Raw genomic sequence first — 14,602 nt, forward strand, 5'->3', positions numbered from 1 at the left:
AACCTGATCATGTTCCTTGATCATCACTCTATGATTTTTTAATGGACCCTTAGTATATACTACTCAGATACTAAAGAATGACAGTATGTCAAGATTATTATGTTCCTGGCTAACCCTGCTCACATCCTTAACGTGCTGAAACCCACAGTGGAGGTCCGAGACTAAAATGTAGTTTGCAGTATTTCTCAGAATCACTGAAACATGTTTGTACTTAACACAATACCATCTTGAAGAGCTGTTACCCTCTATGAGTGTGATCATTACATATATCTAAAATGTACCAATAAAAATTTCTATGTATTTTCCCTATAAAATGCAGTTGTGAAAACACTGGACCCAATTTTTCTCATCTTTGTTATTCAACCTCTTCTTGATCCTCTCTAGCTACAACAAACTCACTGCAAGAATAATTTCATTGATTATAAAATTCTAGGTTGGTGTAGGAATAATGTCATTGGTCACAAAATTCTGACTTTTTGCTTGTATAGCTCTGTCAAAAAGCCCAGTTCATTTTGTGTCTTTATTCTTCTATATATAGGGTGTTCTCCATCCCTGACTTTACAAGTTTTATTGTCTTGGTTTATGCAGTTTGACTATGATTTAGCTAAATGCAGATGATATATTTGGTTTGCTTTTGTTTTTGTATTTTTTTTTTTTTAAATCTTGTTTGATGTTTGGAGTCTCCAAGATCAGTGGTCTGGTGTCTGTCATCAACTTGGAAAATCCTTAGCCATTACTACTTCAAGTATTCTTTCTGCTTCATTCTTTCTCCTGATAGTCTAAGCACATTATGTTACACTTTTCCAAACTGTCCCACAATTTCTGGATGTTCATTTATGAGTTTGTATTTTCTCACGTTGAATTTCCTTTTGGAAAGTTCCCACTGGCCTAACCTCAAGCTCACCAATTTTTTCCCCCGGCAGTATCTAATCTATAGTACTACAGTGCCCATCAACTTCACTCTTTGTTAGTATTTTTCTACTTCTAGTACCATATTTGCTTTTTTTCCTGAGCATTTCCACCTGTTTTTCATGGTATCTACTTTCACTAAAATTCTTATTCCTGATCTGATAATTTCAAGATCTGTGTCATATGAGACTAGTTCTGATGCTTCTGTCATTGATGATGCTTTGCCTTTTAGCATGTACTGTAACTTTCTATAAGAACCCAAACATAGATGTAAGTATATACCAATACAGTAAACAGGTCTGTAGCACGAGGTTTTGCTACTTATCAGACTAGAAATAAGGCTGTGTTTAAGGTCTGCCATAGACACAGATGTTAGACACTGAAACTTCGTAAAATAGCCTTTCACATTAGGCTGTTTTAACTACCATTATCTACATGATGCTGCGCGTGGTGGCACCTGCCTGTAAACCCAGCACTTGGGAGGCTGAGGCAGGAAGATCACTGTGAGTTCGAGGCCAGCCTGGGCTACTTAGTGAATTCAAGAACAGCCTGAACAGACCAGCCTGGGCTACAAAGTGAGCTCAAGGCTGGCCTGAACTGCATAGAGCGACCCTGTCTCAAAAAGTCAAGGAAAAGGAAAAGGAAAAGGAAAAAAAAAGAACCGCTTGAACTACAAAGGCTCCATCCCCCTCAAAAAATCTTGCTGGCTACCTGTAATACATCCATTGGTCCTAACTGTTCCACAAAACTAAATGTAGCAGCCAGATGTGGCGCACATGCCTGTAATCCCATCACTCAGGAGGATCACTGCAAGTTTGAAGCTAACCTGGGCTACACAGTGAGTCCAAGGTCCGCCTGGACTACGTAGGGAGAACCCTCTCTCAAAAAATAAAAAAATTGAAAGATAAAGCTAATTACCTTTTTCTGATCGTTTCTGAAGTATCTAGCAAGATATTCACTAAGTTGTATCTGTTCTCAATGCTGATCTCCCTATTTCTCTCAACTGGTCAAGGTATCTCGTATTTCTTTTGCTACTCTGATCTCTGTCTATGCATAAGCCTGGGAAGTTAATTTTTTTTGCTAATATGGGATTCAGTGCTGAATACAGAAATCCAGCTATGGTTTAACTTACACCCAAGGCAACAGAATTCTCCGTATTTGGAAAATTTAGTTCATTAAGCACTGCTTAACAGGGTACTAGCTATATCACTGTGCTAAGAGCGACACAGGATGACTTTCTTCCATAAAGGGAGGCCAAGCCACATCCTCACTACATTTATGCAGTCACCTTGGAACAACCAAAATATGGAAATTTATACTGGCAGTTTTCCGGCAGAGAAAAGAGATGATAAGCGAATGTAGTATCTGACAGTGAGCCTTTTTCAATTTGCACTAGTTACGGGACAATGGTCTGACCTATCCAAACTGTTAACTAATAAATAATGCAGTGAACTGTGGAGTAAGCAAGTCAGTCATTAATGAGTTTCAAAGACAGCTCTAGTTAACTGTTTTAGTAAATTTGTACACGAGTACGGTATGTGCATTTTTCAAAAATGCTGGCAACTCAAAAGATTCTCAACCTCAACATTCCTCTCTTATACTATAATATGTCTTTCTGGCCGGGTGTGGTGGCACACGCCTGTAATCCTAGCACTTGGGAGGCTGATACAGGAGGATTACTGCAAGTTCGAGACCGGCCTGGGCTACAAAGTAAGCTCAAGGCCAGCCTGAACTGCACAGAGAGACCCTGTCTCAAAAAGACCAAAAAAAAAAAAAAAAAAAAAAACAAGTCTGATGTTTATGAACACATACTTTTTAATCACACAAAGTACAATGTATTTAGCTATCTTTACAACACCCACACAGTAACTACAATGTCCTAAGGATTAAGAGAATTAAACTAAAACACTGTGGCACAATAAGCATTATCAAAACTTACCGAGTTTACTGATAATCAACTTTCTACCTAGTATTTTTGCATTCCATAGTACATGCATCTCAATTTTAAAATGTATTATTTATTAATCCTACAAAACTCTCAAGAATACACTGGAATAAGATTCAGATATGCTTCCAGAATGAAACACATTTTGCTCTGAAGAAATTATATTCTCTATAATATGAATATGATCTTAACACAACTAGATTTTGAAGATATTTTACAAGAAATTCTTATTTTTAAGCAGGTTCAAATTTTCTTTGAACAAATCCGGTGTATACAATGCTACCCAAATTATCATTACTTATACTCTAGCTCTAACACCAGTACTATTTCAAAAACTAGGCATGGCTGAATAAACTAGACAGTAGAGTTACCAATAATACCACTCTCTTAATAGATGAACAATGGTGCACTGATGGAACTGAAGTTACAGACAATGAGGACTTTTAATAATCAAATAAAAACAAAAAAAACCCTTCACTACTCCTTACAGTAAATCCCCTTTCCTCAAGCCACATATACCTAGTTCTTTCAACAGGTTCAACAAAAACTGTCTTACACTGTTGTTCTGAAAATGCTCGGTAGTTCTGGTGGTGTAATCTTTTAACTACAGGCTGTATGTACAACCTACTCGCGTCATGTGGACAAGACCCAACAATGGAGTATCCTAGCAACTGGTTTTCCATATAAATGAACTTCACTCCTCCTGGCTCTTACCAACCTTAAGAAATCACTACTCTTCTCCTCTGCTCCAAGCTGATAAAAGTACAGACTTCCCACCGTTGCTACCTGATCCCAGAAAGGACAAAAGGGGCTGACCTTTCTGTTTCCACTACAGTGTCTTCAGTCATAGTGTGTTGGTCCTACCTCCTCCTTTCCAGTGTATCACTTTAGCATCAAAGATTTGTCTAAATTCTCCCATCTTCTTATAGTAGTGCATGGGAGGATGTAGATTCTTTAATTCAATACTGTCAGTGTTCCATATTCTAGGAAAAAAAGGTGACTGTCTCTTCTGGAGTATCCACAGTCAGTGTCTGTCTCTCTGTCGAGCCCTTTTTTATTTGGAGACAGTCTCACCAAGTCGCTGAATTGCCCAAGCTGGGCTGGAACTTGCAATCCTCCTCTTTCAGCCTCCCGGAGTGCTGGAAATACAGATGTGCGCCAATACATCTAACATTCTTTTATTAGAGCAGAGATATTACATATATTGTAAATCTGTCATTTCCTACACCTCTTTACGCTGTTTTAGCAATCTTTATCAGTCATTATGAAAAGAATTTCTTATAATGATGGAAATGTTCAGTATTGTACTACTCAACATAGTAGCCAACAGGCCTATGGGGCTATTGGTACTAACAAACTAAATTTTACAATTTATCAATCATTATTTTAAATCACTTACATGGCTAACGGATAACTACTGAATGCAGCAGCCCTGTCTGTCTCTACATTTCATCTCTCAATCCCTCCATGTCTCTCCATTTTATTTTTCTCATCTCTTTATACTATGAAACAATACTTAGACACACTTTTACTATATAGTATGACAAAGACAACATACTAGGTTTTATGTTATATTCTAATATATATTCTCTTTTCTATAACTTCTAGAAGAAAGCTACAACTCATTCTTAAATGAAAGTCAAAGTTAGAATATCTGATTTTGTTCTTTAAAAGACAGTTAACAGGGGCTGGGGATTTAGCTCAGCGGCAAAAGCGCCTGTCTGGCAAGCACAAGGTCGTGAGTTCGGTTCCCGGGACCGGAGAAAAAAAAAAAAAAAAAAAAAAAAAAAAAAAGACAGTTAACATCTCAATCAGGCAAGGAAGTAAGGTGACATTTTAAATTTAGGTCTCCTACTCCAATCACTCTAGAGCATGGAGGGTGGGGCCAATATATTAAGCAATACTTCTATGAAAACGTAAGGACTACCAAAAAGGTAAATTTGCAAATACTGTACCTAATTTTGAACTGAAGGACATTTCATACATAGCAGACAAGTAGATGTGACTCAGGAAAGCCAAAAACTCAAAACTTGACTGAGGATATTCTTTAAAAGTATTCAGAAACCCAGTTGCAATTATCAAGATACTAAAACTATGACTACCAAAATAATTACTTTCTCTCTGTGATGAAACAAACATATTACAGACATCTGACACTCAAAAAAAAAAGAGTACTCTAGCTAAGTATGCTGTTACACTGCACAGCTGCAGTTCTAGCTACTCAGGACCCAGAAGGGAGATTGCTTGAGCCCAGGAGTTCAGGGCCAGCCTGGGCAACATAGCAAAAAACCAACCAACCAACCAAACAAAACAGTAACAACAAAAATCAGAACATCTCTACAACTGACATAAATGCACTGATTGACAGACACACACTAACTAGAAAACCTCCAAGTTTTTGTGTTGTTAAACTTCTGAGGTATTTACTATATGCTGGGTAGTTTTTGTTTTGTTTTTTATCGTTTTGAGACAAGGTCTCACTGTGCAGCTCAGGCTGGCCTTGAGCTCACTTTGTAGACCAGGCTGACCTCGAACTCACAGAAACCCTCTTACGTCAGCCTCCCAAGTGTTGGGATTACAGGGGTGCACTACCTAACCCAGATGTTTATTTTTTGAGATAGCGTCTCATGTTTTTCAGGCTGACCTTGAACTATGTACCATACGCTAGCCTCAAAAGTGCAGCAATCCTCCTGCTTCAGCCTCTCAAGTGCTAGGACTATAGGTATGTGCCACCAAGCCCTGCTGAAAGTTTTTATATTGGCTGTGGCAGGAGGATCGTTGCAAGTTTGAGACCAGACTGGGCTACACAGTCAGCTCAAGGACAGTTCACACTGTATAGTGAGACCCTGTCTCAAAAAGATCCCCCCAAAAGTTTTTATATTGCAGCAAATGCTGTGAACTATGTAATAATAATGATTTTATTTACTGGAACCTAATGGAATAGTTTTTACATACCTTTGACTGGATTTATTTTGCTTACTGAAACCACCCTTAGGTTTTGGGGTTTTTTTTTTTCAAGTTTCTTGAGACAGGGTCTCACTCTGTAGTGCAGGCTGACCTTGAACTCACTACATAACACAGGTTGGCCTCAAACTTATGGAAAGCCTCCTACCTCAGCTTCACAAACTCTGCGATTACAGGCATGGGCCACCACGCCTGGCCTAGATCCTTTTCAGAGACCACTTCTACTAAACATACACTTAATACTTATTTTCATAATTCCTAAACCCATGGATTAAATGAAGTATCTTGGCCAGGCATTGTGGTGCATGCCCGTAATCCCAGCACTTGGGGGGGCTGAGGCAAGATTAAAATCTAAACCGAGCCTAGGCAATTTAACAAGACTCTGCCTCAAATTTTAAAAAGGCCAAGCATGGTGGTGCACACCTGTAATCCCAGCACTTGGGAAGCTGAGGCAGAAGGAATGCTACAAGTTTGAAGCTAGCCTGGACTACAAACTGAGTTCAGGGCCAACCTGAACTGCATAGTGAAACTGTCTCAAAAAGACAAAAACAAACAAAAAATTTTCAAAAGGATTGGGTGGGGGTTAAGGATGTTGCTCAGTGCAAATGCCCTGGGTTCAGTCTTAATACCAAGGAGGATGTGGGATGAAAACAACCCAAGTATCCGACAGATTAATACAAAATGCATTCAACGTACATTCAGTGGAAGTGTTTAGCCTTAAAAATAGAGAAAATTTTTGACACGTTATAGCTTGGACGAATTTAGTGGGTAGAACAGGCAGTCAGTCCTGTTCACTTAAGGTACCTAGAGTCGTCAAATTCATAGGTATAAACATTGGTGGCAGGGCAAAAGGAGGAAATATAAGTGTATCATTCAATGCAGGTCTGCACAATGGAAGAAGTTCAGGAGATGGGCTATGCAACAATGTGAGTGACCTTAACACTGCTACCCTGTACACCTGAAAAATGGTAAGCTTCATCAATATGCTGTATAAACATTTCCCCACAATTTTGTAATAAAAGAAAAAAAACTCACACTACCCTTTAATTGCATGTAAAATTCATCCTACTAACTACTTTAGGCCATTATGTAATTTAAGTGACCTGGTACAAGGTCAAGAAAAATATGTAAAATGAAGGCTTCTGATACTTAGTGACCAACTGCCATCGCAGATTAGTCCACATAAACTTACATGAACAATGTCGCCCACATCTCCTTGCCATCATGGAGGATGTCATTTTGTTTTCTTAAATCATAACTGATTTAAGCATAAAAACCAAAAATTTTTTTCATTTTTTTCTTCTATTTCTATGAATTTATGAAAGAACTACCACAGATAAGAAAAGATTCAGCTGTAAAGTGATTCGGGGTAATATTTTTCACAGCAAAAAAAGATACTGTAATATAAATGCCAAAATTATTTAAAGCAGTATTTTCCAAGAGTAAGAAAAAGAAGATAAATGCCAAGCAACATGGAGCTAGTGAAAAGAATATTATTTCTGTAAAGCACAATATAACCTAGCGAGATTGATAACTGAGCTGTGAGTACAGCTCAGTGATACAGCACCTGCCTAACGTGCAAGGCCCTGGGTTTAATCCCTGAGATATAGACAGACAGATACACATACACACACACGGGGGGGGGGGGGGGGCACAATATAAAATAAGTCATGTATACTATGATTATATGCCTCCAAATTTTGTCAAAGGGATGATGAACTTCTATGTAGTATTTGTATCATGGACTCTGAACTATGATAAGCATATACTACTTTTACAATTAAAAAAAAATTTACTGGTACCACCTCCTATATAGTTCAGGCCTTTACTGCTCTGTACACAAATTTTTCTAATTAAGTTCTACCCCTATTGCAAATCTCTCTCCATCTGATCCACTCAGCAACTATATTAGGTTTCTAAATACTGCCAATGCCACTGCTCCTATCTGCCCTTTGAACTGTTAGAACCACCTGGTCACTAAAATTTAAGTAATTCTCCAAAAGCTACATTCTCTAGCCAAGCATGGTGAAACACGCCTGTCCCAGCACTCTGGAGGCTGAGGCAAGAGGATCACTGCAAGTTCAAGGCCAACCTCTAATCTACTTTCTAGTCTCTTCTCACTCCCAACAACTCTCAGCCGCTGCAGTAACAACAAACTGCAGCAGTTACCAGGTGTCGAGGGCTTCCATCACATAACTTAACTATCACAGATTAAATCTCACTTTTACACTGCAGTACATGTAACATAAAAACACAAGAATTCAGTTGTAGCTTCTATTGCTCCACTAGGTGGCACTGTTACTTCTTGTGAATCAAATACTGTGCAGTAGACTGACGAGTACTTACTATTGTACACAATTACATATATTATATACAAGTGTGTTGTATACAGTAATCACACAGTAAAACCGGTACTTGTTATGAGTACTTGTTATTCATGTTTTCATTAATGTGTTACTCTTAAAGGGGAAGAAAGACAAAGTCGTAACACAATTTTATAATTTCAAATGGCTATTTTCTCCTTTGTTGAATGCTCAGCCAAAATTCGAGTTACTGCCTTTGACACACAACCCACCTAAGTCTTAAGTACTATAGTCTTCTCATTCATGGTTTCACTCTATTTCAGTTACTCAGTCACCACAGTTTAAAAACATTACTGTAGTGTAACAAGGATTAATTTGAAGGAGAACTACATTAACTTATTACAGTATACTGCTATAATTAGTTTCATATTGTTAATCTGCACCTGATTTGCAAATTAAATTGTCACAGGTAGGTAGATACATATGAGAAAATAGTATTCATGAAGTGTGGTACTACCTACAGTTTCAGGCCTCTACTGGGTGGCTAAGAGTGGACGACTGCATTGCACTATGCTATAACAACTTAAAAGATCAGCGTGGTGAGAGCCCTTGTCTAGCATGGCTATGCACTGCTATTTGCACTGAGTATAATTTTATTAAAAAATATCAAATATTGGCCGGGGATATAGCTCAGTGGCGTGGCCCCTGCCTGGCAAGTGCAACCTCATGAGTTTGATTCCTCCACACTCCTACCAAAAAAAAAAAAAAAAAAATTCAAGGATCTTCCAATCATTCTTATTCACGATGTAATTATTTCTTCCCAATTTAAGAATCAAATTTCCAATTTAAACTATAGATATTACATGCCTCTTACAGATTACATTTGTAGTGGCATTCGTTCATTATTTTAAGGCCTAATATCATTTAACAAGATATCCAAAAGCCTACCGAGAAAGGTACTGCACTAAGTACAGAATTGAGATATATGGAAGTAAAGTTCTTTATCTCAGAGCTCTCATTTCAGTGACAAGTACACACTAAATATGGAAGTTTAAAAATTTTCAAGTAATGTTAAGTACCAGGAAGGAAAAATAAAATAGCAATACAATTGAGATTGTAGGAAGGGAGTAATGGCAACAAAGGAGAGGGTTCTCTTGCAGAGGTGACATAGGAACATGAACTTAAATGAAGAAGGACCTAACAAAAATTCAAAATTAGCGTTCTAGACATTCTTTGCAACCAGGAGAGCAAAAACCCTGATGTGAGAACACTTTTTGCCTGCTGGAACAACACAATGAAAGCCTGTGAGATGATGTAAGGTTAAACAGAGACTCATGACTGTGATCTTAGGCCATGTATGAGTTTAAGATTCAAAAGTGAAACGAGAAACACTGCAGGTTTAAACAGGGGTGTGATGGGACCTGGTATTAGAAGATTCATCGGGCTGTAGTTAAGTGGGAAGTATTGGAATGATCAGGATGATCAGTCGTAAATGCAGGCAACATGTATATTACAAACAGACAAGAGTGGTTGGTAGCACTTATGACACACATTACAGCTCTGTTCAGTACAACATAAAAAAGGTCAATTATATGACAGATGAAACTGTTTTCTGCTCCCTCCCCAAAAGCCACTATAGCAGTAAAACAACTTATAAAGACAGAAACCTAGGAAATACTACAAAGTGACAGACCCATTATACAGAGTCTTGTAAAATCTTTTCCTGTAATAAAAAAGATTACTTGCAGTCAACAAAAACGGTTAAAAATTATAGTTAAAAAAAATCATAAAAAATTTAAGACAACTGTTAGATCTCAAAAAAAGTATAAACTATTCAGAAATTAGTTAACTATCTATCTACCAACTCTCCTCCCTTTTGAGGTATAGGGAGTTTAACCTAGAGCCTTTCCACTGAGTTGCATCTCCAGGTTTTAATTTTTTTTTAAATTTCTGAGACAGGTTCTTGCTAAACTGGTCTTGAGCTTATGATCCTTTGAACTGGCCTCCCAGAATCTTGGGTTTAGAAGTGTACGCCACCATGCCCAGTAGTTTTTCTTTTAAAAAACCTACCTAGTTTCATCTTACATTGAAATTTAGAGCCAGGGATATAGCTCTGACACACAGCGCCTGCCTGGCAAGCACAAGGTCCTGAGTTGTTGGAGACCACTACAAAGTGGCTCTGAGCTGGATTTAATATTAACCAACTGGCTTTCCGTGTTTACTTGTGAGCTGTCTGAAGCTTAGGCACCTTGTCTGAAGACAGGCAATGGACTCACAGTAAGTAAACCTCTGTGAGTCCCTGTCACCCTGAGGCCTGTGCTGGCCTATGAAGCTGTGACTTCTCAAACGACAAAATAAGGCCACAGCTGAGGATGTTTGCCTCCAACTGCAATTAACTACAAGGAGACTGCAGCTGCAGGCTCCACACTCCTACAATAAATACCAACCTAAAGATAAGGTAGTTCTGACAAAATTTACTTGGGAAAATTCTCCCAAGGTCCCAAGATTCCCGCATTTTCTTGAGTATCCTCTCCTTTGTTTGAAAACCAAATAAATACGGGCTGCCCACAGAAGTCTTGGTCTAAACTCAGAGAATATCAAAGCTGTAAGACAGAGACCCTCCTGGAGCTCTGAAATCATTTCAATGGTCTCATTTATTTAAGCCTTCGCCCTTGGGAGGTTGGGGGCCTTATCAGCCTGCAATAACTAAGAGTTATTTAACCCGATAATGAGTTTGATTCCAGTACCAAAAATAAATCAAATAAATTTTTCAGTGGAAAAATACAGTAACTATAAAATATAACCGAACCAAAGGTGTAGAACCTCCTAATTACTTCTACATAGTGTTATCAATGTATCTGAATATTTTCAATGACAAACTGACAATAAAATATTGACATTTTAAAATGTGAAGTATGACAGAAAAATAGAGAAAACGGGAGAAAAAATTTGAAGCAATAATTATAGTAATTAAAATTATAAACAAGGGGCCGAGGATGACACACGCCTGCCTGGCAAGTGAGAAGTCCTTAGTTTGACTCCTGAGTCCCAGCCCTCCAAAAATTAGAAACAAATATTACAAAGTATTCAAAAATCAAATCTGGATAAAAGACATATGGGCCAGAAGACTAGAATCGGGATTATGCCACCACCACTGTAGATATACATATATATAGGAATTATGACAGAAATGGTATTTCATGAGAGTAGTAAGGAAGACTGAGTCATTAAATTATGAAGGGATATATTCTTACCACTATCAAACAATTTGTTAGGACCCTGGATCTGTCCCTAAAAAAAAATTCCAACAGATAAAACTGCTAAAAAAAGTATTTTTACAGTTATTGAAAAGGCCATCTTAAGCATATACAGAAAGCCCAGACTATACAAAAATATATTAAGGCATGAAATTAGAATCAAATAAAAACTGGTCAAAAGATACAGGGAACTGCAGGAGAAATAAAATGACTAATAAATATTCTTAAAATATAACCACTGAGTAAAAAAAAAAATTCAATCAGATGTGGAAAAATTAAAAAGATCACCATTATTCTTGTGGGTGAGTTTATGTAGGAAAAGATGCACTCACACTGCAAATTGAAAAAGGCAGAATAGTTCAGTGGTAGAGTGCCTGCTTAGCATGCACAGTGCTGGGTTTGATCCCCAATACCATTCACACAAAAGGCAGAAGCTTTTCGGAGTGCTTGATTATACTACCAACATTTAAACACACATTCCTTTGGCTCCGCTGTATTGCAGTTCACTGAGAATCCACCACATACTTGCAGGATTATGCAAACCTATAATCACCAGCATGTTGTTGCCTTATCTATAATGCATAAAATGTCATAATGAAGGTAAACACCATGGAGTCAACATGACACCAACAAAACAGCCTTATACACTATCAATAGTTTTTTTTTAAAATTAGGTAGATCTGAATATACTAACATAGGATGACAAAAAATAAACACTTATCTTCTCTGACATACTTTCCTATTCTGATTTCTAGAACTTGGAACTATTTCCACCTTGGTATCTTCTCTAGAAGCCAACAAATTATGACTTCCACTTTTCTACTGAAACCTATTCCAAAAACTAGAAAATAAATTGTCCACAGAATCTAGTAAAATAGATCAATTATTTTGAGATAAATAGGGATTTTATGAAACCATGTCTCCTTACACTGTGTTGTGGAAAAATACACAAAACTGAGCAAAAAACACATCATCTTACTGAATATGGAAGTATTTCTTTCTCTGTATTTCTCTTCAAAAATATCAAAATTAAGCAAGGTGTGGTGGCACATGCTTATAATCCCAGCATTTGGAAGGCTGAGGCAGGACTGCCATGAGTTCAAGGCCAGCCTGAGCTATACAGTGAGTTCAAGGTCTGGCTGAACTACCCAGCGAGACACTGCCCCCAACAAAAGCCAAAAATAATGGAAGTAAAATGTCACTTTAATTCCTTTATCCATGCATGTCTCCCAAGATAAATGAAGTGAAGCATAGTGATATACATCTTTTTTCGCAGGACTCTGGGACGATGAGGCAGAATTCCAAGTTTGAGCCCAGCCTGGACAACTTAGCAACTTAGTGAGCTCAAAATTTAAAAAGGATGTGAAGTGTGAAGGCCTTGGGTTCAACCCCCAATACCAAAAAGAAAGAGAAATTGAAATCAGTAATAGTTCCTGCAATAGTTTCAACTTTCTGAAGGCTGAATTCCTACAGCAATGCATGAAACAGATTTTACAAATGTAAGTGAATTTTAAGTTGTTTACTAACAGTCAAATTGCAAAAATAACTAGATTTCCAAAATAATTTCTGAAACTTTATATTCTTATTACAAATGCTTTAATAGTGGCTTCCTCAAGAATAAGTCAATGTCTACTTTAAATATATGTCCCATTTCCAAAATAGAAACAACTAATGCCCCTTCAATACCCACTGGCAGTTAACGTTCAAAGATGTGTGAGAACAAGTGAAACTGAAAATACCAATCTTCTTATCTCGGTCTCAACTCCAAAGTGATGTCTCTACTTAGTATAAGTATGTCTAAATATCTCAAATTATTTCTGTATCTTTGACAAAAGGGTTACTTAGTTCCAAATAATTTACAAGTTATGCTGAAAAACTTCCAAGTTTATAGGAAGTGATTTTTCTTTTGAAAAAAAGCTGAACGTAATTGAGGTGGTTTCTTTAGAACACAGAGGTAATCAAAATACACAGTAAATGCTTGAATTTTTTTATAAAGTTACAATATTGCAATTCTCCTCTAAATACTTCCCCTTTCTTCAAATACATTTATCACACTGTTCTTGCCACTTTCTGAAGCAGTTCTGAAGTCTTACTTTGTGAGCCTTTTAATTGCATTAGTGAGGCTGCCTTTATGTCCTCAACAGATTCAAGACATTTTCCTTTCATAGTCATTCTGACTTTGGAGAAGCACCAGATCTGATAAGGTAGACGGGAACACCACGGATGTTTTTTCACAAGTCGGCTTTTTCATTGGATGGCACTTGCCAGCTGCATTTTCCACATTTTTATCATCATATCTCATAAAGACACTTTTATAAAAGAGGACTTTCAGAACTGCTTCAGAAAGTGGCAAGAATAATGGCATGCGTTTGAGAAGGGGGGGGGTGTATTCTGAAGAGGGCGAATGGCAATGTGTCTCCTTCTGTAACGGTTTTCTTCTTTAAATTTAAAACATTCACCATAGTTTTCAGTCATACCTTTGTATGATAAAATTCAGTTGTGCTGAACAACTAAAGTCCCCAGAACACTACTTTGAGACAGTGATTACCTCCGAGAAGGAGGAGAAAGAATTAAAGAAACAGGGCTTCAGTTTGTGCTGTGGTTACTTTTCTTTAGGCAAAAACAGGAAATAAATGTCTTTTCTGAATTTGACTAAGTGCACTGACTCTGGAGGACAGAGTCCCTGGGTTCTAAACAATTCCCTAGCTCACTGTGAACTTGGGCAACCTAGGTTATCTCCTTATGCCTCAGTTCATGTCTACAAAATGTGCAATACATCTTGTTATAAGGATTAAATGAGTTGATTATGTGAAAAGCCTACATTAGTACACTTGATACACAATGTTATTGTTCTCATAAGCCCACCATCATCAATATTAACTCTGAAATCTGGCTAGACTGCATTGGGAAAGAGGAGGCTGCAAAAGGGTTGGGGGTATTTGATCTGTCTTCTACATTTACATTTCAAATGTAAATTGTTTCTGAAACCAGTGATAAATGATCAGAATCAAAAGTGAGAAAGCAGGATAAAGCAAAATGGTTAAGTTTCAGTCTTTTCTTCAATTTTCAAAAACATGAGACAATGCAGGCTTTTGAGTTTGATATTTATTTTTAACAGGAAAAATATGCTAATGGTGATGGCATCGTTAGAAGATACGCCCATGTCCAATATCTGCAACAGAAGCTCGATAGAAGTTAAAGAAACCATACCAAAAGACTAAAGA

At 37.4% G+C, this 14,602-nt stretch overlaps 1 protein-coding gene across 2 annotated transcripts in view; it reads right to left on the minus strand.

Annotated features, from left to right (window-relative positions):
- The window catches only part of Rprd1a (regulation of nuclear pre-mRNA domain containing 1A), a 61,447-nt gene that overhangs the window by 10,218 nt on the left and 36,627 nt on the right, over positions 1-14,602 (minus strand). Inside the window, exon 7 of one of the 2 annotated variants that reach the window (XM_013510071.1) lies at positions 14,404-14,550. The exons of the other annotated variant lie outside the window; for it this stretch is intronic. Coding sequence (XP_013365525.1) covers positions 14,419-14,550 — 132 coding nt within the window. The 3' untranslated portion in view covers positions 14,404-14,418. Of the gene's footprint in view, positions 1-14,403; positions 14,551-14,602 lie in introns of those variants that run through there. 2 annotated transcript variants of the gene reach the window in all.

Source organism: Chinchilla lanigera, unplaced genomic scaffold (assembly GCF_000276665.1).
Source record: "Chinchilla lanigera isolate Chin_1 unplaced genomic scaffold, ChiLan1.0 scaffold00001, whole genome shotgun sequence".
Taxonomy (NCBI): Eukaryota; Metazoa; Chordata; class Mammalia; order Rodentia; family Chinchillidae; genus Chinchilla; species Chinchilla lanigera.